General features: G+C 40.7%; 2 protein-coding genes across 4 annotated transcripts in view; one reads left to right on the top strand and one right to left on the bottom strand.

Annotated features, from left to right (window-relative positions):
* Positions 1–5,546, bottom strand: part of WDFY1 (WD repeat and FYVE domain containing 1) — a 43,194-nt gene extending 37,648 nt beyond the window's left edge. For 2 of the 3 annotated variants that reach the window (XR_005030567.2, XM_036913844.2), the window contains exon 1: positions 5,351–5,531. Coding sequence is in view for 2 of the 3 variants with exons in the window: in XM_036913844.2 (XP_036769739.2) it covers positions 5,351–5,487 (137 nt within the window). In the remaining variant the exon portion in view is untranslated. Of the gene's footprint in view, positions 1–5,350 lie in introns of all 3 variants that reach the window. The other variant, XM_057503491.1, reaches the window with a different exon arrangement.
* Positions 5,547–13,214: 7,668 nt separating this feature from the next.
* On the top strand, positions 13,215–22,047 carry MRPL44 (mitochondrial ribosomal protein L44). Its single transcript, XM_036913830.2, has 4 exons — positions 13,215–13,423; positions 14,953–15,421; positions 19,029–19,207; positions 21,530–22,047. The coding sequence occupies exons 1-4, from the start codon at positions 13,248–13,250 to the stop codon at positions 21,699–21,701; spliced, it is 996 nt and encodes a 331-aa protein (XP_036769725.2). The 5' UTR covers positions 13,215–13,247; the 3' UTR covers positions 21,702–22,047.
* The last annotated feature ends 872 nt before the right edge of the window (positions 22,048–22,919 follow it).

Raw genomic sequence — 22,919 nt, 5'->3', positions numbered from 1 at the left:
CACTTACTCATGTATTTTATGACACTAGTTTACAGTCTACTTTTAGGCCCTGCATGACAAAAATACAGCAGTTAACACCCTGGCTTTCAGTATAAGCTAACAGTTTCCAGCTATGCTGGTTTCCTCCTAAGTGTAACACTTAAAAACCAGGGTGTTCATTTAAGATTGTTTCCATGTGTACAGTTGGTAAATATACAATTATTCCCTGAAACCATTTTAATATGCTCCAATGTCTAAAAGGAAACAGATATATATTCAACAACTGGTATAATCACAAAAAAAGAAGCTAGTACCAAAAATATCTTGAAAGTTGGTTTTCTGTAGTCTTTATTGTTTACCAGCCTAAGTGCGTCATCCTAAAATATTTCTGAAACATATGAGGTCTGTCTTTGTTTGACTTAGGCCGGATAAAACTGAATTTCTTGCAGAGATCAACCTTGGCCTGCAGGCCCCTGAGGCAGTAGCATAAACACTCATCTCCAAACTCTGTTTTTCAAAAATGAAGGCAGCAGCCCACAGCTTTAGCTTATTAATAAGGGTTTATAATAAAGTTTTTACATTTTAAAAATGTGATCCTTCAACCAACTGACTGTCTAACTTTTTGGTGCAATCCACAGCAAAGAAGTTCAAGAAGCAAACGTGTCTAGGCACTCCGTTCCTGCAGCCTCACCACCTTTCAGTTCCATTTTCAAAGCGGAGTCTCATTTTCTATTTCCCCATCAGGAAAATGACTGCTGTGGTTCAAACTCTTATACTCCCTACTGAGGTCATTACGTTTATTTTTACAATTTCCTGACTAGAAAGACAGTCATAATTTATTGATTCAAGATTTTTTTCACACTTTACAAACATATCACTCTAATACTTTGCCTGTTTAAATATGCTAGTTCCAAAGTTCAAAGAACTGAAAACTAAAGTTGAAAATACTAATTAAGGTTTAATGAAGAATGAAGTTTAAACAAAAGAGCTTAGTATATTTATTACTCTGAAAGTCTAAAGGAATGCATACAAAAGAGTAATGCTAATCTGTTAGTTCTTCACGACACAGTAACCCCTGAAGGTTTCTGATTAGACCCCCCCAAGCTCACTGCCCTTCAAACCATTCCGGTGACTCCAAGTAGGATGGAATTAAGCTCAATTCCACATTGGCTTAATAAGCTTTGGGGGATCATTTGTACTCAGCTCTGTCACATATAGTCAAGTTTTATTGGGAGATGGGTGGGTACATGTTAATGACCTCAGGCAAATATATCCCAGGAGCTGACACATAATGAGGACAAAGTGTAAACAGTATTCTCTCGCAGCGGGCTGATACAGGCAAGCACTGTTCTTGTAGAGCAGTGGTTCTCAAAGTGAGGTTCCTGGACCAGCATCATCAACCTCAACATCACTGGAAACTTGGCAGAAATGCAAATTCTCAGGCCCCACCCCAGCCTTACTGAATCAGAATCTCTGGGGTGGGGCTCATCTGGGTTTTAACAAGACCTCCATGTGATTCTGATGCATGCTCAAGTTTGAGAACCACGGTCTGTCCACAGAGAGGCCAGATAAAGAAGCACATTAAGCCTAGCCCAGCATTTCTCAACTTTGGCAGTGTGACATTTGGGGCTGGATAATCCTTGCTGTGAGGGACTGTCCTGTGCATTACAGGAAGTTGAGCAGCACCCCTTGCTCACCTCTACCCACTAGATGCCCATAGTACCCTCCTCCAGTTGTGACAACCAAAATGTTTCCATATATCGCCAACTGACTCACAGGCAGGAGAATCACCCCTGGTTGAGAAAAAACACTGGCCTAAAGTTTAGAAAAATGGACACTAAATTCAGGCTGATCCTCAGATCTTTCACTTTTCCTCTCAAATGCTCACAGCTGGTTCTCACTGCTTTTAGCTTTTAGAAAATGAATCAACTTCAGCTAGACCCTACTTTAAATGTGAAAAGTCACTTTTCTGAGCATTAAAGCAGACCTTATATAGGAAAGGTGCAAATCTATTTTTTTAAAATCATGAACGCTAATAGCAAGAAAGAAGGAAGGGTAACTGAATCATAGCAAAAGGTGGATGCTAACACTTTACACTTGCTGCTGGAGTAGTCAATCATTAACTCATACCGCCTGGGCTCAGTTTCTCCGAATGTATAGAAAAGCTGAGTGTATGGCAGGAAGAACTAGGGCCTCAGAATTAAACCTAGGTTCAAATCTCAGCCCTATCATTTATTAGCTGTGTGAACTTGGGTAGTGACTTCAATGTCTTTTGTGCCTCACTTTTCTAAACTGTCAAAAATGCCCACACCAAGAGGACGCATAAGCCATATTTCTGTAACAGTCCCAGCAGGGCCTGCGACAGCACCTGCCATTAAGTGCATTACTATTTCTGCAGTAAAACAAATTAATATTCACACTGCATGGGATAAAGATTACAAATAATCTCATTTATCTATTCAGGTCAAGTTTTTAGCATCAGTGAGTTTTCAGGCCAACCTACAAACAAAAAACCACTTCTGACTTTTAGAGTATGTTGAATTCTAGAACTGCTGATAAGGGAAGGTGACTGTACCCACCTCACAGGGAGAGGAGGATTGGATGCAGTCACACATGAGGTGCAGGTCTGTACTGACAGAGAAGCAACTTCCAAAAGGTTAGCTATTGTTATTTCTCAAGTACAAACTCTGCTCGTGTCATTTACTTGCTCTGAAGCCTCTAATGGTTCCTCACTGCCTGCAAAAACTAAACTACAAATTTCCAAGGGTGGCACACAGGAAGGGCCTTCCAAAATTGGGACACCAGGCCCTCTAGTTCTCAGTGATTTCTCCCACCGTGAACACCCATACCCCTTTTGCTCCAGTCACCTAGAAATAACTGTGGTTCTTTATGCCCTTCTGTCCTTTCCATCCACCTGGAACGGGAAGTACACCCTCCTTCCTTCACACAGACCACTGCTCTGCTCTATCCAGCGACATCTCCCCTTAAGCCCAGGCCCGCCCCCAAGGACCTTCCTTCCTCTGGGTCTTCCCCATACTGTGGAGGCAGGGAGCACAGGGTCATCTCTTCACTAGCCTGTCCAGCCCTTTGGAAACAGTGATTGTGGTGTCAGCTGTCCTTCCACCACACGGGTCTAGCACTGACCCAGACACAGTAAGTGTCCAATAAATGCTATTTAATGAATAAATGTGATCAGCATTCTGTTTCCTCAATATGCTAGTTCCATTGGGTCAAGGGCCATAAAAATCAATTAGAAGTTATACCAGGGCAGGTGCTGTGACTTTTGGTCCCTGTTGTATACCCAGAGCCTGACGCCCAATGAGTACAGTATTTCTAAATATATGAATGAATGAGTGAATGAATGATTGAAGAGTAGGACGTATTTATGATACTGTAAAAACAACCCACCACATCCAACAACACAAAAAGAAACCCATAGCCATGTGTTTTCATAAAGCTCATAAAATGTAGCACCTGCTAAAAAGGCTGTCCTACCTTCAAGAAGTTCCATGGACCTGAAACACAAGCTAGAAATCCAAAGGTGCCAACTTTCACCTGGTCCAGTCATCTGCCAGGGCTCTGCTGTGCCCAAGTGAAAAAATGACCTGATCTAAGGCTCCCCCTGAACATCTCAGTCCCAGAGCACCTAAGGAATCATTTTCCATAAAACATTTATCAGCACTGCTCTTGGCCAGTAATCCCAAATATTCAGATATTTACCCAACATGCATGAGTCACAAATAAAATATTTACTGAATAAGGACGGCTAAATTTTATAAAGTGTTGTCTGCATTTAGGTTCATAAATTCACATAAATATCATTATTCTGTCCTTTGCCTTTGTTTACATCCCCCTCTGCCCTCCATGGCTCCTGCACTCCTCTCCCCCACTCCCTTCTTGCTTACACCCATCTACACCCACGTTCTATTAATCACCTCCCCCCTTGTTTGAGGTCAGGTACACATAAATTGGCAGGGAGAGGCCAGTGTCTGCTCACAAGCAACTCGCTCAAAAGTAAAATACAAAGGTCAAACAGGCACTGAGGGTGTCAGGTTTGCTCTCCCACTCAGAACCAGCCCTCCGCGTTACTTAATTCCAAAGACATGATTACGAAAGGCCGGACTACGCCATCAGCTTTCTGAGAACAACACTAGCTTCCATTTTCCAGAAGGCCTCTTGACTTTCAGAACAGCACCATTTAATACTACTCACTGTACCAAGGAAACAGTTTCATTCAATAAACATCAGTCATTTCCTCCAAATTCCCACGGTAAAATCATTAACCTTTTAAACTTTAAGGGTTTTAAAAAGGCTAAAGTTCTAAAATAACTCTCCAAGCCTGGGAAGATCAGAGAGCGGACTGCGTGCTCCTGGACTGCATTTCTGGGTTCTCCAGTGTCTCTGTGACTCTCCACAGGCCTCAGTTTCCTCTTGGGTAAAATGAGAAAATCGGACCACATCAGTGTTTCCCGAAGTGCAGCAGGCAGTCAATGTAAGACGTCTTAACAGGGGAGAGATGACTTTAGCTGCACACGATTAACATGCTTTAGCTAGTACATTCTTCATGGCAAGTGATACTGAGTTTCCATTAATAGTGGAGAATAAGTTTCCCTTTAAAATAAAAGCATGCAACCTTTTCAAAAACGAGTCGTTTTCAGAGAAAACACTACTTAGTAAGAGTTTAGGTGGTTCTAGCAGCTGTGGAAAGATAACTGATCTAGGGACCTGGTGTTGCGTGAGAGCGGTGTGAGCCCCAGAGTAAAGCGGAGCAGAGAGGGAAGGCCCCAGGAGGGTTTTTGCACGCAGGAAATCCCTGGCACCTGGGCCCGCGGCAACCGGCCGCCAGTCCTGGCTCGCAGAAAGGCGGCTGCGAACTGACCGCCGAAGGCCCAGGCACCCCCCCAGATAGCGACGCCTCGGGGAGCCAGGCTAAAGCCACAAAGGGGAGGAGAGGATGAAGGTCCTGGATTGGAGGTGCGGAGGGGACAGGGGTCCTGGCTGGGAGGCGCAATGGGACTGGGGTCCCGGGCTGGAGGGGCGCATTAGGATGGGGGCTCCTGGCTGAAGGCGCAGTGGCAAGGAGGTGCCCCTACTGGAGAGGTCCGGTGGACGGGGGCCCAAGGCTGGAGGGGTACGTCTGGAGTCGCGGACTGGAGGCGGGCGGCAAGGATTGGGGTCACAGATCGGAGGGGCTCGGCGGCGGTCGAGACTGGAGGACCCGCTGCTGGGACCCGGGGGGTCCCGCGCACAGAGGGGCGCGGCGGGAGCCCGGCGGCCGCCCACGCACGAAAAGGGATGGGGCCCCAGTCGCCGGCAGAGTCCGGGCCACCCCCGACGCGCGTCGGCCCCGGGCACACCCCGCGGGCCCTACCTGTCCTCGCTGGCGGTGATCACGCCGTCCTCCTTGGGGATGAGCAGCGCGGCCGTGACGGCGTCCTGGTGCCCCTCGATCTTGCTCAGCAGCACCGGGCGGCTGCTCTGCGGCCTGGAGTGGATCTCAGCCGCCATGATCGCGCGGCGGCGGCGGCGGCGGCGGCGGCGGCCTCCCGGGCGGGCGGGGACGCGCCGGTGGCGACGGGGTTCCCGGGGCCGCGTGGGCGCCGCGCCGCCGTAAGCTCCCGACTGCTGCCGCCCACGCCGTATTGCCTGGGGAAGCCGCGCGCAAAAAAAAAAAAAATTACGTGGCCTGCACAGGGTCCCAGACCGCGTCTGCCAAGAAGGGAGAAAAGAATGAATATAGGTTGAAAAGTAAAGTCATTCACTCAGGGATGGACAGAGCAGTTGGAAGGAACGAGGAATTGTCCACCAAAACAGAACCTTCAGAAAATGGTAACACTACGTTGTCTCCACTCTAAGAAGCCGTTGTTTGGAAGACATCCCCATTTCAGAGATGTTATAGTGTGAAAAATACATAGTACAATTCAGCACCTGAAAAGACAATAGGCATTCATTGAGTGGTGACTGTGTACCAGCACTGGCCCAATTTTTTTACATGACTGTCTCATTTAATACTGATAACAGTCTTAAGAAATGGAGAGTGAGTGCCCTTATATTCTCATTTTAGAGATGAGAAAATTAAATCACGGGCAAGTTATATCACTTGCCGAAGGTCACGTGGCTATGAGAAAGCGAAAACCGGTCCTTGACCTCCAGGGCTAGCGCGGTACTATCAGCCAGGCTTCCGAATTGCTGGGTGCTGGCTGGGCGCTCACAGCTCGTTCCTTGTGGAGTAAAAACATCACATAGTGCCATTCTATAATTATATGCCAAACAAGAAATTGTCCAAACCACAAAAATGACCAAACCTCCCCTTATTCCTGCTAATACGAGTGACTCCTATTTCTTTACCAATTAAGCTTTAGCTTCTGTCTAGTCTTCCTCCCTCTAGGCAAGGTTTATTAAAACGTCCAATTAGAGAATTACCCCCATTCCCTGACAGCATCCAGTCGAGAGTTTCCTTAAACTCTCCCTAAAATCACCTAACACAATCCTCTAAGTTCTTTCTGTCACTGATGACCCATATTCCAGGGATATGCCTTCTCACCCTGACAAAGCAATCCACCCTACTTGTTCATCTGCGAGGGTGTTCCTGGTGGCTTTTAGCTGGAGGACAGCAACAGCTAGAAAGTTAGAGTCATGACTGGGACCCAGGAAACCACTGATTCCAGAGACTTCCCCTCTCCCATCCATGTTTTTCCCCTCCACCCGCAACTGCCCCACACACAGTTAGGTTCTGCGTACTGACCATGTGCGTCCAGCACTTGAAATGTGGCCCATCCAAATGAGTTGTGGTGTGTGTGCAAAATACACATTTTTAAAGACTGGTATTTTTAAAGACTGAGTACAAAACAAAAAGAATATATTTCATTAATATTTATATCGATTACATGTTGAAATAATAAAATTCAGATATATTGAGTTTTATATTATTAAAATGAATCATACCTGTTTCTTATTTTTTTCATATGGCTAGTAAATTTTAAATTACATATGTGGCTCACAGTATTTTTATTGGATAGGGCGGTACTAGTATTTTCACATGATGATGTTAATAACATCCACTCATGGATTTATTTATTCATCTATTCAATGAATATGTATTGTATACCTACTATGTGCCATGTGCTGACAAGATAAATAAGACATGGGTCTTGCAAGACCTGTACAGTATAAGGACTAGACAAGCTACTGAACAACTTTTTGCAAGCAATGAATATGTTTTGAGTATTTGCTGTGAGCCAGGCACCATTCTAATTTGCACCATCTCATTTATAATAATATAAATGGTAGGGGCAAAACCCAGTTGGAGTGGGTTCAAGCAGCAATAGTAGATCTTCAACACACTCTTTAGGAATGCATGGACTCTGCGTACACAGGATTGATTTTTGAGCTGTCCAGCTGAGTTAGTAAGTGGAGTCAATTAATGAAGTTTTACAATTGACTGCCAGCCATCTGATCCTGGGCAAGCCACTTAACCCTATAGTGGAAAAGCCACGACCTTTATAGTCAGAGAGCTTGGCCGTTTACTAGCAGAGAAATCTTTGGCAAGCTAGTGGCTTTGTTTTCTTTTTACCAATTTTATGTCTCTAAAGTAAGAATCATACTACCATTTACTGGTGATGTAAAAGTAGAGAGTATGTATGGTTGCTATTATTGTTCACTCAGGATCTTTACCTTGGACCTGACCATCTCCAAAAGTCAGTCTTGCTAACACCTTCTCTGGCTCTCAATCCTTGTGTCATGCTTAATTTATTTGATGGGATATTTTATAATTTTATTATAATAATAAATGCCATTATTATCTCTCAACAAAAAGTTCCTATTTTAATATTTGAATCAATAAGGATATGTTAGCTTATGGGTCAGAGTTCTGATTTGCCCTTTACTTTCACTCTTCACATTCTTGATACTTTAAATGTAATCACTGTGCCTATTTGCTATCAGATCCACTTGTTCTCTGCTCTGCCCCAGCTCACTATATAACAGGAAGCTGACTTCTGCAAACTACAACTCCCATACTCCATTGCCAGCTCGCTTCCTGGAACGTTTGTGCAGTGGAAGGCAGTGGTGGGATGGGAAATTGGAGTGCTGGAGAAGTGCAGTGTCTCCTCTGCAGCTCCAGTTCCCAGTGGACGGAACTTCCCTCTTTTTTCTCTGCCAACAGCAGATAGTGTCTGCTGGGGTCCCATGTTCCACTGGGCTCCCGTCTAGCTCCTACATTCGGCTACTATCTCTTCCCTTGTCCTTCCCGTTCTGCTATTACTAATTTCTAGGTTACCTGATGATCCTTCTTTGGACTTTCAGTTCTTCTAACACCTTTGTAACAAGTTCCTTGTGTTAAATTCCCTCCATTGAACTATCTGGTGTGGGTTCTGTTTCTTGATTGGACCCTGACTGATACAGTTACCGGGATACTGATGCTTAATGAATAACATCATGAAGATGATATGTAGAACTCACTGGAAATATGATATCACATAGGCAAATTATAATGCAATACTAGCTAATTGAGCATTTTAAAAAATAGATATAAACTATCTATATGATTAATATAAATGATGATCTCATAAGGAATAACTTATTCATATGTAATATCCAGATTCTTTTATTTACAACTTCTAATAGCTCTAATCTGGTTGACTCTAATCAAGAGGAAATACTTAAAAAAACTTTATCAGCATCTGTCAGAAATGGTGTTACATATGCCTGATTAATGTTTATCTGTTCAAAACATATTAAATCCGTGGGGTAGACTGAAACTGGAATCTACAGTGATTTATTTTTGGACCAGCTTCATTTCCTTAGGCTTTGCCAAAATATCTGGAGACAGTTTCATCCCAGACAGGAAAGAAGACTGTATGATCTGGTCTACTAGTTTTTCCAGAAGTTCTTTTAAACTGTTCTCCTGGTTTTACCCATGCTTATACTGCAGGCCAGAGTAATAATCAGATTGCAAAAAGCCCAAACCACTTCTGTAATATTTAATTTATCAAAACAAAACCAGACCCAAACAGGGTTTGAAGTTTCAGAATTCTAATCATAGTGGTCTAATATCTTCATTTCTATCTCTCTTTAAGATATTTCCCTTCCTGAAATAGGTAACCTCTCACTCAGATCCAAGCATTGCTCAGTTTTGCTGAAGCATTAAGAAACATAAAGTGGAGATGCTACACTTAAGACCTGCTACCCCAAGATTTCTCTACCTTGCTTCTCAAAAGTATGCTTAGTGAGAAGAGAATCTGTACCTAAAGAGGTTAAATAGGGTAGGGACAGTGTTCACTTTCTAGAGGGAAATTTACTAAATCTTACACCTTGCCTCAAAGACTTTGAATGTGCTGGGGCATGTTGTTCCTCCATCTCCCTGCAGCCACCTAGAACCAGTGCTCTGAGGTTTTCCCCACATGTCATGAGTACAGAACACTTTTTAAAATTTTTTCAGGTCAAATTTACTTGACTTCATGTATATTAGTTACCTATTGCTGTGTAACAAATTGCCCCAAAACTTAGTGGCTTAAAGAAACAAATGTTTATTAGTTCACATAGTTCTTGAGGGTCAGGAATTTGGAATCAGTTTATCTGGGTGATACTGGCTCAAGATCCCTCATGACCTCACAGTCAAGATGCTGGCCAGGGCTACAGTCATCTGAAGGTGTGACTGGGGCAGGAGGCTCCACTTCCAAGATGGCTCAGCTGTATGAATGTCACCGGGAGGCCTCAGTTCCTCACCACATGGACCTCAAGTGCCATCGCAACATAGTGTTAGGAAAGAATATAAAACCTCAATGTGATTTATTCCCACTAGGATGTTTAAACATTTTAACAGTAAGGTATTAACAAAGGGCCACGTGGTGGAAGCTGCTCAGACTGAGAGTGGGGGTGGGGGAATTGATAAGGGCCTGGCAATACCTGTTTGAGTTTTTTAAACCTACCAATAAAATTAAGACAAATGTATGGGAAAAATATAACCGGCTTAAACGACGTCCAGGAAAGAATGTGAACCCTGTAGTACTCAGCCAATGAGGAACCAGGGGAGGGACTCACGCACTAGGAGATAAATTATTGGCGCCAAACTCCCCGGGTGTGCCTGCCCACCAGACACCAGATCTTGCAAGACCATCATTAAAGCCTCGCTCCGCTGTTCTCTTTGTCTCCGTGTCCACTTATTGAATTTGGACCAGTGAGTGTGTTTCTTACAATAGCAACTGGCTTCCCCATGAGAAAGCGACCCAAGAAGTACAAGGCAAGAGACCAAAGGGGAAACTACAGTGTACATTACCATCTATCTTTGGAAGAGTTATAATATCTATATTTTATTGTTTACACAGATCAACACTAGTGCAGTGTGGGAAGGGACTTACATGTAAGAGCCTGAACACCATGAGATGGGGATCACTGGGAGCTATCTTGGTGCCTCCTACCTCACACAGAGGTTTTGCTTCTGTAATTGTGAATTAGTGTTTATATCAAAATTATAGTAACACTGATATACACTTTTTTGAGAAAGCATTTTCTGGAGAGAACTCCAGTAAATCTGTTTAATTTCTTGGTCAGTTTTCTATAGAGCCCAAGAGCCTATTTCTAATTGTTTGCTATTTCATTTTTATGACTGCTTACTTAATGTATTTTTATGAATCTTTTTTTCACATCTATATCATGACTAATATTTTATTATTGCTCAATTTCACCAAGCTTTTTGCCAACCAATTTTACTATCATGAATTTTTGGTTTTTTGTCTTTGTGTTTTTAGCCAAGTCAGATTTTCCAAAGCTGTATTTTGTAGAAGTAAGTCTGGTGAAACTACTTGGCTCTCTATGTATGTTCATCAATAACCCCAATTTTTTATTTTGAACAGTTTTAACCGTAGCAAATTTTATTTTATGGTTAGTATTTTTTCCTCAATTTTTCTAATGAGTTGGAAAATTTTTACCATTATTCTTTAGCTAAACTATATTTGTGAGTAATACTGATTGGTTCAGAATTGAACTATTTTGTGGAGGGTGGAGGCTGTTACAGAGCTTGCTAACTTGTTCTCCATCTTTCTGTGATACGTTCTAATTCCCTACACCATCTCTGAAGGAATATATAAATGATATTCCTGGTGTCAAAACAACAAACAGTTAAAATGTTCCCCCAGAAATTAAAGTGAATCCTCATCACCTCATTTTCTCTTTTAAGTGTGATTTATCTACTCTTCCACCTGATCTTGACCCACTGGAAACCAGAACGTGGTTGACATTTTTGTGACCTTTGATCAAATTTGGGGCCATAGCAAGTTCAAGGAAAATCAGGTTCTTCAGGGGGAAAAAAAAGCCTTCTCCTTGAAAGTTTTCTGACCCTGGGTCCTGAAACCAAGTAGCTCCTAGTATGTGGTTATTGAATAAATAGACAAATTTATGAATGCATAAAGACCTTGATGATTCCTGAACTCCATAAATTACATTGGTGGGAGATATCTCCTAAGATTTCTCAAGAGATTTTTCACAAAAGAAATTTTTGGTCTGCAAACAATATTCTCATTGTATTTACTGAGAACTTTTCAATACAGACACCTCATTTTAACATAACATTATTGTACTCCAACTAGATTAGATGATTTCTCCCAATACATGGAATATTGTAGAAATAACAGTTCCCTGTGCTTTCTTTTAATCCATTTATTTGACTGATGTTCCATGAATTTTCAATACTTTATATGCAGTGCAAATTACTGAAATACAAAGGCCTGTCATGATCCCCTCTCATCCTCCTTGAGGATTTGCTGCACCCAGAAGTCTGTCACCTTGCTTTGTGACATGAGACAAAAAACCCCATTTCTTCTCTCACTCCCTTTTATAGGCTGGGATGAACCATTCAGATTCTCCCCCTTGAAAGGTTAGTGGAGAGAGTCAAACTGAGTTGTGTCAAAGAAAAACAAGAGCTGGACAGCAATTAAAAGCAGAGTTTATTCAGGAACTATTGCCACAGAAGAACAGAGACCTCGGTGTGGAACTGGACTTCGTTTCAAATACAGTGTGGACCAGTGGGAATTTACAGTCAGGGAGGCGGGGGGTGTCAGTGAATGGAAAATTACTAGAGGGAAACATCAAGGGTAAGGGGGGATCTGGCTAAACCAACTTGACAGGATTCTTGCTGAAGGCAGCCCAGGGTCATCAGATATCACCTGGGGGACAGTGGAGGGTTATATTTAGTTAGATGTCAAGGATCATCAAATATTGTGGGTGGGGGATTCTCTCTAAACTGACTTACCAGGATTCTTGTGGAAACTGGATGATGCAGCCCTGGACAAGGTCAGACACTGAAGCCTAATGTTGAAGCCTAGTTGAGAAGAGGGTTTAGAGGAGTCTAAATAATAATATATGTAAGGAGATGAATTTTTGTTTCAGGGAAATGAATGTAGGTGAGCTGTGTTTGGGGAAGAGAAGAAGATTCAAGACCTGTTTGGAGGCCAATTACAATAACTTGGAGGGGGTGAGGCAAGGGCTAGCCATCAGGTAGATGCTGTGGAAATATGTTGAAACTTAGAAACAATTGAAAACATAAGGAGGTGCCCCTTTGAAGATCTAGATGTTCAGCAGGCAATTCAAAATTGGGAATTCAGAGAAGTCTTCCTTTGTGAATTAATATTGGAGTTTAAAAAATTATAATAGTTTGGTAGGAAGGAAATAATAATGGTATGGCTAGAATGGAGAATAAGGAAAAAAACTGTAATTCCACAGTTCCCATTTTGATTTTTTTTCAATGCTTTAAAAAAAATTATGTTAAATTGTTTTTTTAAAAAAACTTAAATTTGGGTAAGTCAATATTTCTTAGTCTAGGGATCCTGAAAGGAAGGCTTTTGGAGACATGACAGTTAAATATTTACTCCTAAATAGTGGATGGATTGATGGTTTAGAATTCTTAAGTTTAAATATATGTTTACAAAAGTGGTTTTTTTTGAGTACTTAAGTGTTTTTAAATTAAACGTGAAATAGGCTTTTTCTTTAATAAGAAAGGAAGGAACAAGAGAAAAACTGAAGGGTGAACCAATTTATTCCAGAAATTTCTTGATCTAAACGTCAGTCAATCGCAACACACCCAAAAGTAACCCCTAGGTGGGCAGGAACCAGAGTTTGCGCACGCGCAGTACAAATTGCCCACAGCTGCCCCTCCCTCCACGTCCTGGCCCTGCCCCGGCCCCGCCCAACTCCCACAAGCCCCGTGGGGACTGGGTTACCCCGGCACTGGTCCGACTCTCTTCCTTCCGCCCTCTTTTGCGTTCTACCCTGCAATGGCGTCCGGGCTGGTGAGGCTGCTGCTGCGGCCTCGCTGCCTTCTGGCACCGGCCGCCCCCGCCCTCGCTCCGCCGGCGCGGGGAGTGAAGAAGGGCTTCCGTGCCGCCTTCCGCTTCCAGAAGGAGTTAGAGCGGTGGCGCTCGCTCCGGTGCCCGCCGCCGCCCGCGCGCCGGTACGAGCCGCCCCGGGAAAGGGTCGGGGTGCTGGTCGAGCACCCCCGGGCCGCCTCCTGCCTGGCGGCGGGAGGGTTTGCCCATCGCCAGTGTGGGCCTGGCTGGAGCCTGGCGGGCTGGCGATAGAGACCCGGTGGGACGTGGCCGCGTGGACGGAGGCCAAAGGAAGGGATTTCTGCCGCGGGGCAGAGCGCGGGGCTGCCCTCGACGCTTCGGAACTCCTTTTAAAACCCCACCAGCTGGAGCCGTAGAGATGGTGCAGGCAGGCCTCTACGTGGGCCGGGGCGTTGCAGCCCCTGTTGTAATGCCGGACAATTCTTTGGGTACGGATAAGAGGGAAGAAAGCACCCCACAGCATTGTGATTTAGGGCAAGAAAAAAATGAATCTTGTACAACCGCCGCAAGTCCGCTGTTCAGAGTAAAAGCAAAACAGTTTCTCTTTGGGCTCTTTGCCCTAACTGATCTGGCTCCAGTAGTGGGTGCTCTGGTACAGAGAGATGCATATCTTTATAGCTCCAAATGAGATGCTACTGCACCTAAGGTTTTGCGGGTTTATTTCTCTGATGTCTAAAATGTAGTCGTGGCAGTACAAATGGATGCACCTCGCTCATGGCTAAATTTGTAGGTATTTGATTCCATGCTATCGCTGTTAAAACCGATGTAACATTGAATAGCTTTTAAGTTCTTACTCTTTTGGAAATTGAGTATGAAATGTTGACAGCTACTTTAATATTGCCCTCCAAAAAAAAAGTTGACCCAGTTTTATGTATCTACAAGGAGGAATACACGTGTGTCCTGTTCCTATACCCCTTCAACACAGCATTAAGTTCTTTTCCTAACAGGCAAGAAATAGCATCTCTTTGGTTATTGTGAGGTTAGTCATTTTAGGTTTTTAGAGTTGGAAGAAACTTTATGGGTTAAACAAATTACATACATTTTATGACTTAGAACACAGATCTGTATACTTATCTGTGTTCTTTTTTACTTAGGTTTATTACAGGTTTATTGTCTTTAAGAAAAGACGTTTTAGTCATTCTTGGGAGTGATTATGCCCTTTTAACCTACTTATAATGTTGATGCTAGGTTATTGGTAATTTAAATGGATGTTCTCACAACTTAATAAAATACAAGATACATATAGCGTATTTATTTTTGATGGCTTGAACCTGTGAAATTATGATTTGTATTTTATAGCTAGGTATAAAGCGTTGTGCCGTGGTTAGAGCAAAAGTAGAAACCGAAAAGTTAGGATAATGGCGTAGTCTCTGATGTTGAAGAACCTCTTCAATATGGCAGTTAGCTCAGAGGAAGTATCAGTCCAACAGTGTATATGGCAAAGAACCGCAAGTAATCATCAGACTTGAGGTTTAACTTTTATAAAATCAAACCTGCCATTAATGTGAAACTCAAATCTTGTCACTTCCTTTATGTAATTAATAAAAATTGCATCACAATAAAAAATGTTTGCATCATAGTAACATCTTGTTGTTCTTACCTTCTCCTGCTGTCTTCTGTTTCACATTTTCAGCTCAGAAAAGCCCAACTGGGATTACCATGCTGAAATACAAGCATTTGGACATCGGTTACAGGAAAACTTTTCCTTGGATCTTCTCAAGACTGCCTTTGTTAATAGCTGCTATGTTAAAAGTGAGGAGGCCAAGCGCCAAAAGCTTGGAATAGAGAAAGAGGCTGTTCTTCTGAATATTAAAGATAATCAAGAGCTCTCTGAACAAGGGACATCTTTTTCACAAACGTGCCTCACACAATTTCTTGAGGACGCGTTCCCGGACTTACCCAATGAAGGTGTTAAAAGTCTTGTGGACTTTCTCACTGGTGAGCAGGTGGTGTACCATGTGGCTACAAACTTGGCTGTGGAGCAGTTAACGCTAAGTGCGGAATTTCCAGTCCCCCCGCCTGTATTACAGCAGACGTTCTTTGCAGTAGTTGGAGCGCTGCTCCAGAGCAGTGGACCTGAGAGGACTGCCCTTTTCATCAGGGTAGGTAATTAGTAGATGCACGTGCTGGGACCCTGCTTGTGGTGGACAGAAGGAAAAATGTTTTTTTAATTTTTCTTCGTTACATGATCCTTGGAGGTTGTATGTGAGTTTTTTCTCCCTCCCCAAGTCTGAAAAACACCCAAAGCTTTTTTATGGTAGTGCCTTAATTATTCCATTGAATACTCAGGACATCATCACAGGTGAATGTTAAATTCATAAGGACTGAGCCACGTCCTTAGCTTTACATCACTAGGTCTGAGGAGAGTGTCTACATAGTAGATGCTCAGTAGATGTTTAGTGAATGAATGAAGCCAGAGGACACTGAGGGCCTAGTGTGGGTGTCGGCTGGTACTGCTGTTCTGCTCTTATAAGCGATAAAATCTTTGAGTTCCTGTGATATGCACCTAACTCCTTGCTAGCCAGTTTAGCTAATTAAAATATGTACATAATTGGTGTGACTTGACTCCCTCTGTCCTTTTACAATTTATGAGCTGGGAGAATTTTTATCTTCTGCACTGGATGACAACATTGAGTTTTTGTCACTCTTGAATAATGGAAAGTCCACATAATCACTTTTAAGTCAAGAAGACAGCATCCCTTGCTGTTGGCATGTATTCATTTAATTTTGCTACTGAGTTTGATAATTTTGATAGAGAATATCTTTTAGTAACCAAACTCAGACTTTGTTCAAAGGTGAGACCTGTCTTCCTTCTTCCCCATCTAAGGCCTCTGAAAGGTGGGCTACCTGTCTGCTCTTCTGAAACAGTTATGTTAACACATCCCCCTGGAGTGGGAGCTCAGGGAAAGAGAAGGAGAAAGGGGAGCAGAATATTTTTCTTGACTTGATGGCAATAAGCTGGTTTAGTGCTTTCTGAGCCTACACAGTGTTTAAAACAAGACTCCAGTGGGCACTGAATTCCTTGCTGGGATCTTCCGACCATGTTCCTTGACATGTCTATTGACTTCTTCTCCTTCAGCTTCTGGTTACTTGGGTAGGATTTCTTTAAAAATAGCATCCCTTCTGTGGGTTCTACATCAAGTCTCAAGCGTTTTTATACCACTGACGTCAGTTGTAGGCTTCTACCCCACTGCTCCAGAGACTTCCTGACAGCTAGTTGCCTTAAGCGTGGACTGTGTGGTGGCTGCCACTTGACTGTACATTTTGCTCCAGATCCAGAGGCCAGTGGGCCCTTTGAAGCCCTTTAGGCCTAAGGTGAAAAAGAAAGCCTTTCCACACTCCTGCTTCCAGTTAAATAGTTATTTTTAAAGAAATTCTCAAAGTCCTCCCTTGATTTCTGTTCTCTTTGTCTTTGCTGTGTGGAGCCTAAGAACTGTCTAAACAATTTTGATCACCTTTTTGAAATTATTCCAGTCATGAGACCACTTTGGAAATACTACCATATTTTAGTGCCTCTGTTTACAGTTCTAATTATGGGTCCTCTTGGTGATAGATAATTCAAATACCTATTTCTAGATCAAGAACTTTGATGTCTGTGTTCACTACATCTCCTATGCTAGACTTCACAGCTTTGAATTGTCGTATTTCATTCATTCATCCACCTAAAATTTTTTGTCTGCTGCATGCCAGATAGTGTGCTCTGAGCCCTGGGGCCAGAGTAGAATACGCGGGGCCCATGCCTTCAGGGTCCTGCTCCCAGCTCGTAGGCAGGTACGGTGGTGGGCACGGGAGGTGCTCTCAGCAGTCTCACAGAGGTGCCGAGGGCACTCAGACAAGGCACCCACAAACCCTGACAGGGTTGCGGGAAGTTTTACAGAAGTGATGCCGTTGAGAAGGACACTCTGGGAAGGAGCCGTGAGGATGAGCTTGTGCTTGGGGACGTACAGGTAATTTTGTGTGGCTAGATCATACTGTTTTTGGGGAAGTGAGATGAGTCTGGGCCTTTAAGAGCCAGTGTACAATAATCTTTTAAACCATGCCCTTGAGAATAGGGTTTGACATTAGTAGCATGAACATCATGGAGAATTTACTAGGAATGCAGATTCTCAGGCACCACATCAGATTACTGAATCAAAATCTCTGGGAGTAGGGCCCAGGAATCTTGGTTTAAGCAGCTCTCTAGGCGATAACTTCTCGAGCAGCACTGGTGTTAGCCATCTTAAGGAGTAGAGTTGATCCTTGAACAACATGGGGGGTTAGAGGTGTCGAACCCCCGAGGGAGTCAAAAGTGCACTTAAGCTTTTGACTCTGCCACGACTTGACTACCAGCAACCTACTGTTGACTGGAAGCCTTACCAATACTGTAACAGTCGATTTACATGTATTTTGTTTGTGAGACATACATATATATATTGCATGCTGTATTCTTACAGTAAAGTAAGCTAGAGAAGAAAATGGTTTTTACTATTTGAATATGTCCAAAATTTTTCCAATGTATTCATTGAATAAAAAACGCACATAAGTGGATCCACACAGTTCAAACCCATGTTGTTTGAGGATCAGCTGTACATATTTGGTGGTATTGTAAATGCTAGAGGAGTTTACAGTGGGTGATTCCCATAACCAAATGTGCATTGTAGAAACATCATTTCTTCATACAGTCGTGTTGTTCTGGGGAGATGAGATTGGAATATTCCACCCACAACCTACTGAAAAGTTCTGATAAACTACTAAGACCAGGCGCCAATAGGAAATTATGGGAGGAGTCATAGGTGCTCCACTTAGGAAAATTGAGATTTCTTTCTGTATTCCTGGTTATGCCTTAGGCATTTTAATTGTTTTATCTCCCCCTACAATTGGTTATTCTGTATGACAAATAACAATCCCCTGATCAGACATAGGTCTCCTAAGGCAAATTTCTCTCTGTAAATTAGAAGATTTAAAATTCCCTGAGAATGAACTTACTATATTTTTTTATTAATTAAGCTGAAATAGAGTTCTGGTGCTTAGGAAAGAGTTGTAATGAAATTGATTCCTTGTCATGATCTAAGGGATCTTTTCATTTTTAATTTCTCCCCTCCTGCCCCTGAGACCCATCCTGTTATCATATGCTATGTTAACACAAATTAATGTTTGTTTTCCATGTTTTCTTTTTTGTTTGTTTCCCATGTTCTCTATCAACAGAGATAATTTTTTATTGGCAAAATGAATTCTGTTTTGAATGTTCATAATTTTTTTCTCAGTTTTCTTGGTCTTATAAATTGAACATGTTATCAAGTCATAAACAGTTTGAAATTAATTGGTTTATATATTTAAATATATAAAATTAGTTAACAGTTAATGTGAAATTATTTTAGTGATTTTAAAAATATGAACTTAGCCAATTATGAAGTACTGTTTTCCAGAGGCCCTTAGTGCCTTTTTTTATTGGAGTTCCTGCCAGAAGTTATTACTGTTTATTCATTAATTCAACTCTTTTAAAAATACTTTGTTATTGGTAAGAAAATATTCTTAATTTGAGAAAAGATTTCACCTTCAGCTATGCTTTTTGTAATAAAAGTTATATGAAAAAACTATACTGGAATGAAAAAGAATAGTACCTTTTGTCTTTCATTTCCCATATTCTAACTCCTGTTAAAAGTACTTTGAATTTTGGTCCTTATTTTGTTTATACTAACTTAAATGTATGAATTGTGCTTTTTTGTGCAGGACTTCTTAATTACTCAAATGACTGGAAAGGAACTCTTTGAGATTTGGAAGATAAAAAATCCCATGGGGCTGCTGGTAGAAGAACTGAAGAAAAGAAACATTTCAGCTCCTGAATCAAGACTTACTAGACAGTCTGGAGGCACCACAGCTTTGCCTGTGTATTTTGTTGGCTTATACTGGTTAGTAGGATTTTAATTTTTACTTCATAACATTGATTGTAAGCCTTAAAAACTGACTTTTCATAATTCCATAATATAACCTCTTATTAAAAGATTTAAAAAATTTGTATTCATATGATAATCTATTTACTGCTCCTTTCCTGCTGGTCATTCCTAGTGGAAGGTAAATAATCTGTTTTGCTAATAATAGTTCTTGTTAACTAACTAACTATTCACTGTAGAATTTCATGAAGTATATGTTAATGTCAGTATTTCTATAAAAATAAAATTTTGACCTGTAGGCATTGTAGATTTAACCCTAATCCACACTGTAACAGTTTCAACTGAGCCTAGTCCTGGAAAATGAAGGTTTTTTTAGTTGTGCATCAGAATGTGTAAGTCAACCCACATTGAGAACTTTTTAATTTTGTTAATAAGCAGATAAGTATCCCAATTTGATTACCTGTACCAAATTGAATATTTAAGATAACTAGATGAAAATTTAGGTAAGTTTTTTTCTAATCTTTATATTACATAGAATTTTATAGATATAAAAGCAATGGGAGAAATCACAAAGGGGAAAATGGATAGTGTTGTAAAAAGTTTCAACTTTACTTTTCTTGAAGTGTAAAGCAAAACGAAGAGATACTCGTGCTTATCAGATTGGTAGGCCTTAAACAAATACATCCTTTATCAGCAAGCTGTTCAGACACTGCTAGTGGAAAAAAACGTGGTACGCTATTTCTGAGAGTGATTTTAACAAAACAACAGGAGTCTTCATCGTGCCCTTTATCCTCCCACTTGGGGTTCTCTCAAGATTGCAGACAAAAATGTGTGAACAAAGATGTTTATTTGTTGTTGACCTCTTTATGCCCCATAGCTAGAACATTTCCTGCAACATGGTGGTCAGTAAATACTTGTTGAACTAATAGCATTTACTAAATTAACAAAAAAATTATAAATAACTTTGGTATCCAAAAAGAGGGAAATGATATATGCATATGTCGAAATACAGCACAGCTACTACAGGTGACATGTTTTAAGAATTTTTAATGACTTGAGAGTTTGTGAGCAATGATTTTTAATTTTTTTAAACAGAGTTGTTTGCCATACTACCAGTAGTGGTAGTCATTGGGTAATAGAACTGTTTTTTTCCCAGATTTTACATAAAGACTTTTTAAAAAGATGATCAGTGATACACTTTTTCCACCATTGGACTGAAAGCATAATAAACCTTTTGTGCATGAAATGCACTTTTAGAAGATTTTCTCTATTCCTTAGTTTAATAAATTTGTGTATAATTATTATTATAAAGTTTAACCTATTCTGTTAACCTTTATTTCATTCAAATTACTGTCAGGCAAATCCTTCCACTTTTGCTGTTCCCCCTGTGTAGGTTTGCTCATTTAAAAAAAATTTTGCTTCAGTTTTTCTTAGCTTTCAAGTCAACTTAAATTGAATCTGAGCTATTAAATGGAGTAGTTGTTCATGCAGTTTTCAGAGAGATACTACTCTTAGTTGCATATGTGAAACTTGGGGTCAGGAAATTTCCAGGAGGTAGTTAAATTGAGAAGTACTACATCCATGCCATACTTGTTTCATAAACAAACAGATTGTAGTTATTTGATGTGTACATCCTTTGCTCCCTTACAGGAACGTTCTTGCATTTTTGAAGAAGAGTTTGTTCAGTAAAGCAGAGGAATACTCATTTTTGTTTTATCTGGTTTTAATAGAACAGCAGTAACCAACATTTATTAAGTATTCACTGGGCTACCTAAGTATCCTTTGGGAAGAAGTTAGAGTGGTATAAGTATATAAAATAATTTTTAAAATCTTAGCAAGTTTTGAAGATCTAAAGCTCTTAATTTAAAACACAGAACTGAGTTCTCATTTGTTTTAAAGTTTAGATGAAAAACCTGAAAGGGACAATTTTTTTCCCATAATTTTTCATCAAGTTATATCATGGATTCAAAATGAATTAAAAATGGCATATCTCCAATGACTATTTCTATTTCAGGTTTTTCTTACAAAATTTTAATGTGTTCTTCCAGTACTATCGACAACATCAAAAAACTAAACCCATGCTTACATAAATGCATCCTGCCTTTTTGATTTGGACCCAGTGAGTTTATATTAGTATGGAAATGTAAATATCTCTGTCTAACTACTGTTTATAGTGACTTTGCAACAAAACTAGTTAGGATCAAAAAGATATATCCAAAACTATTTTGTTGATTTTGGTAGACGTTATTGCTAAAATAAGATTCTGAAGGCACGATGGACTTACAGACTATGTTTTGTGATGCACTGTGTAATTTCAGGCTACTGTTGATTTTTTTCTAGTGATAAAAAGTTGATTGCAGAAGGGCCTGGGGAAACAGTGCTGATTGCAGAAGAAGAAGCTGCTCGAGTGGCACTCAGAAAACTGTATGGATTCACTGAGAATAGACGGCCCTGGGACTATTCCGAGCCCAAAGAGAATTTAAGAGCAAAGAAGACCATTATTGCCAGCTAACCGGCCAAAGGTATGGCAACCTGAAATTTGTGAGCAAAACAATGAGACAAATGTCAAAGATGTTGAAATCTGGATATTTTTCAAATGGTAAAGAAATAGTTCTTAGTCCTTATACTGAGTTTCTAAAATTAAATATTCATCAGATCACTTTTTAAAATCTTTTTTAGTCAAAAGTCTTTTTTGATGTTTTCCCAATAAATTTTTCCTAATGTTCTTGATTTTATTATTGTATATAACTTGTACATTTAGGTGTATTTTATTCTCATCTAGCACAGAGATACCATAATTTGATTGTTTTGTGTGAACCTTGCTATAATACCAATAAAAAAATTACTCTTTCTCTAAATATTTCATTGTTGTTTAATTTGATATACCCCAGTTGGTAACCTTTGCCTCTATAATAATTTTAGCTAAAATAGTAATGTTATAATTCTTAACCTTTAGAAATTTAAAGTGCAGATTATAACAGTTAGGTATTTACATGATGTCTAGATTCTGTCTAGGTTTAAAATTGTGTATACTCATTCATGACATAATTACTCAGTTTGTATAAAACAAATAGCAGAAAAGGTAAATTTTATGCCTTTAAAAGAAAATGTGAAAAATCAAAAGCAGCTTAAAATGTTGATACTAATGGGAAAATAAAGTATGCACTTATCAGTTTACTCATAAACATAACCACTAGTACCAAGTGCTGTTCTAAGAATTTTGCTGTAACACCTCTGGCCAGTAGAGGACAGATCAGAGTGTGTTCCTCTGGTTCTCCAGTCCTTTGTGTTCAGTTCAGTAATCCTCCAACTGCTCATTCTCCTGGATCAATTTATTTTTAACTTTTTGGCAACAGTATTAATGTTTAGTTTCAGTCCCCCAGTAAGCACTTCTAGGGGTTAACAAGGAAAATGGGACTTGGTTGTTGGGAATAGAAACTGTTAAAACTGACAGTACTGTTGCCATGAAATCTTTTTATAGAGGAGAAGGACCTTTGAAACTCCTCTCCTGAGACTGGTTAGGAAAGTAGGACTTTCATCATTTGTAAGAGAACCTACAGTTATCACAGTTGAAGCGGACTGTCTTGTTTTTAGAGGGGAAGGTTTGGGAATTACCTAATTTGCCACACTGGTAGATTAAATAAAAATTATTTCACCTTGAGAGTTAACTCCAACTCATAATCATTGAATACAAAGACAGAGGACCAAACCCAGTTAGAATGCCACATTT

This window comes from Manis pentadactyla, chromosome 6 (assembly GCF_030020395.1).
Source record: "Manis pentadactyla isolate mManPen7 chromosome 6, mManPen7.hap1, whole genome shotgun sequence".
Lineage (NCBI taxonomy): Eukaryota > Metazoa > Chordata > Mammalia > Pholidota > Manidae > Manis > Manis pentadactyla.
The sequence above is the reverse complement of the archived record's forward strand: the minus strand, read 5'-3'. Positions and strand labels throughout refer to the sequence as shown.

What these genes read in the sequence shown, in the direction of transcription:
- MRPL44 (XM_036913830.2), top strand. Translation starts at nt 13,248, where the DNA reads ATGGCGTCCGGGCTGGTGAGGCTGCTGCTGCGGCCTCGCTGCCTTCTG. An exon ending in CCGCCGCCGCCCGCGCGCCG is followed by an intron (nt 13,424 to 14,952) that starts GTACGAGCCGCC and finishes TCACATTTTCAG; the next exon opens with CTCAGAAAAGCCCAACTGGG. An exon ending in GGACTGCCCTTTTCATCAGG is followed by an intron (nt 15,422 to 19,028) that starts GTAGGTAATTAG and finishes TTTTTTGTGCAG; the next exon opens with GACTTCTTAATTACTCAAAT.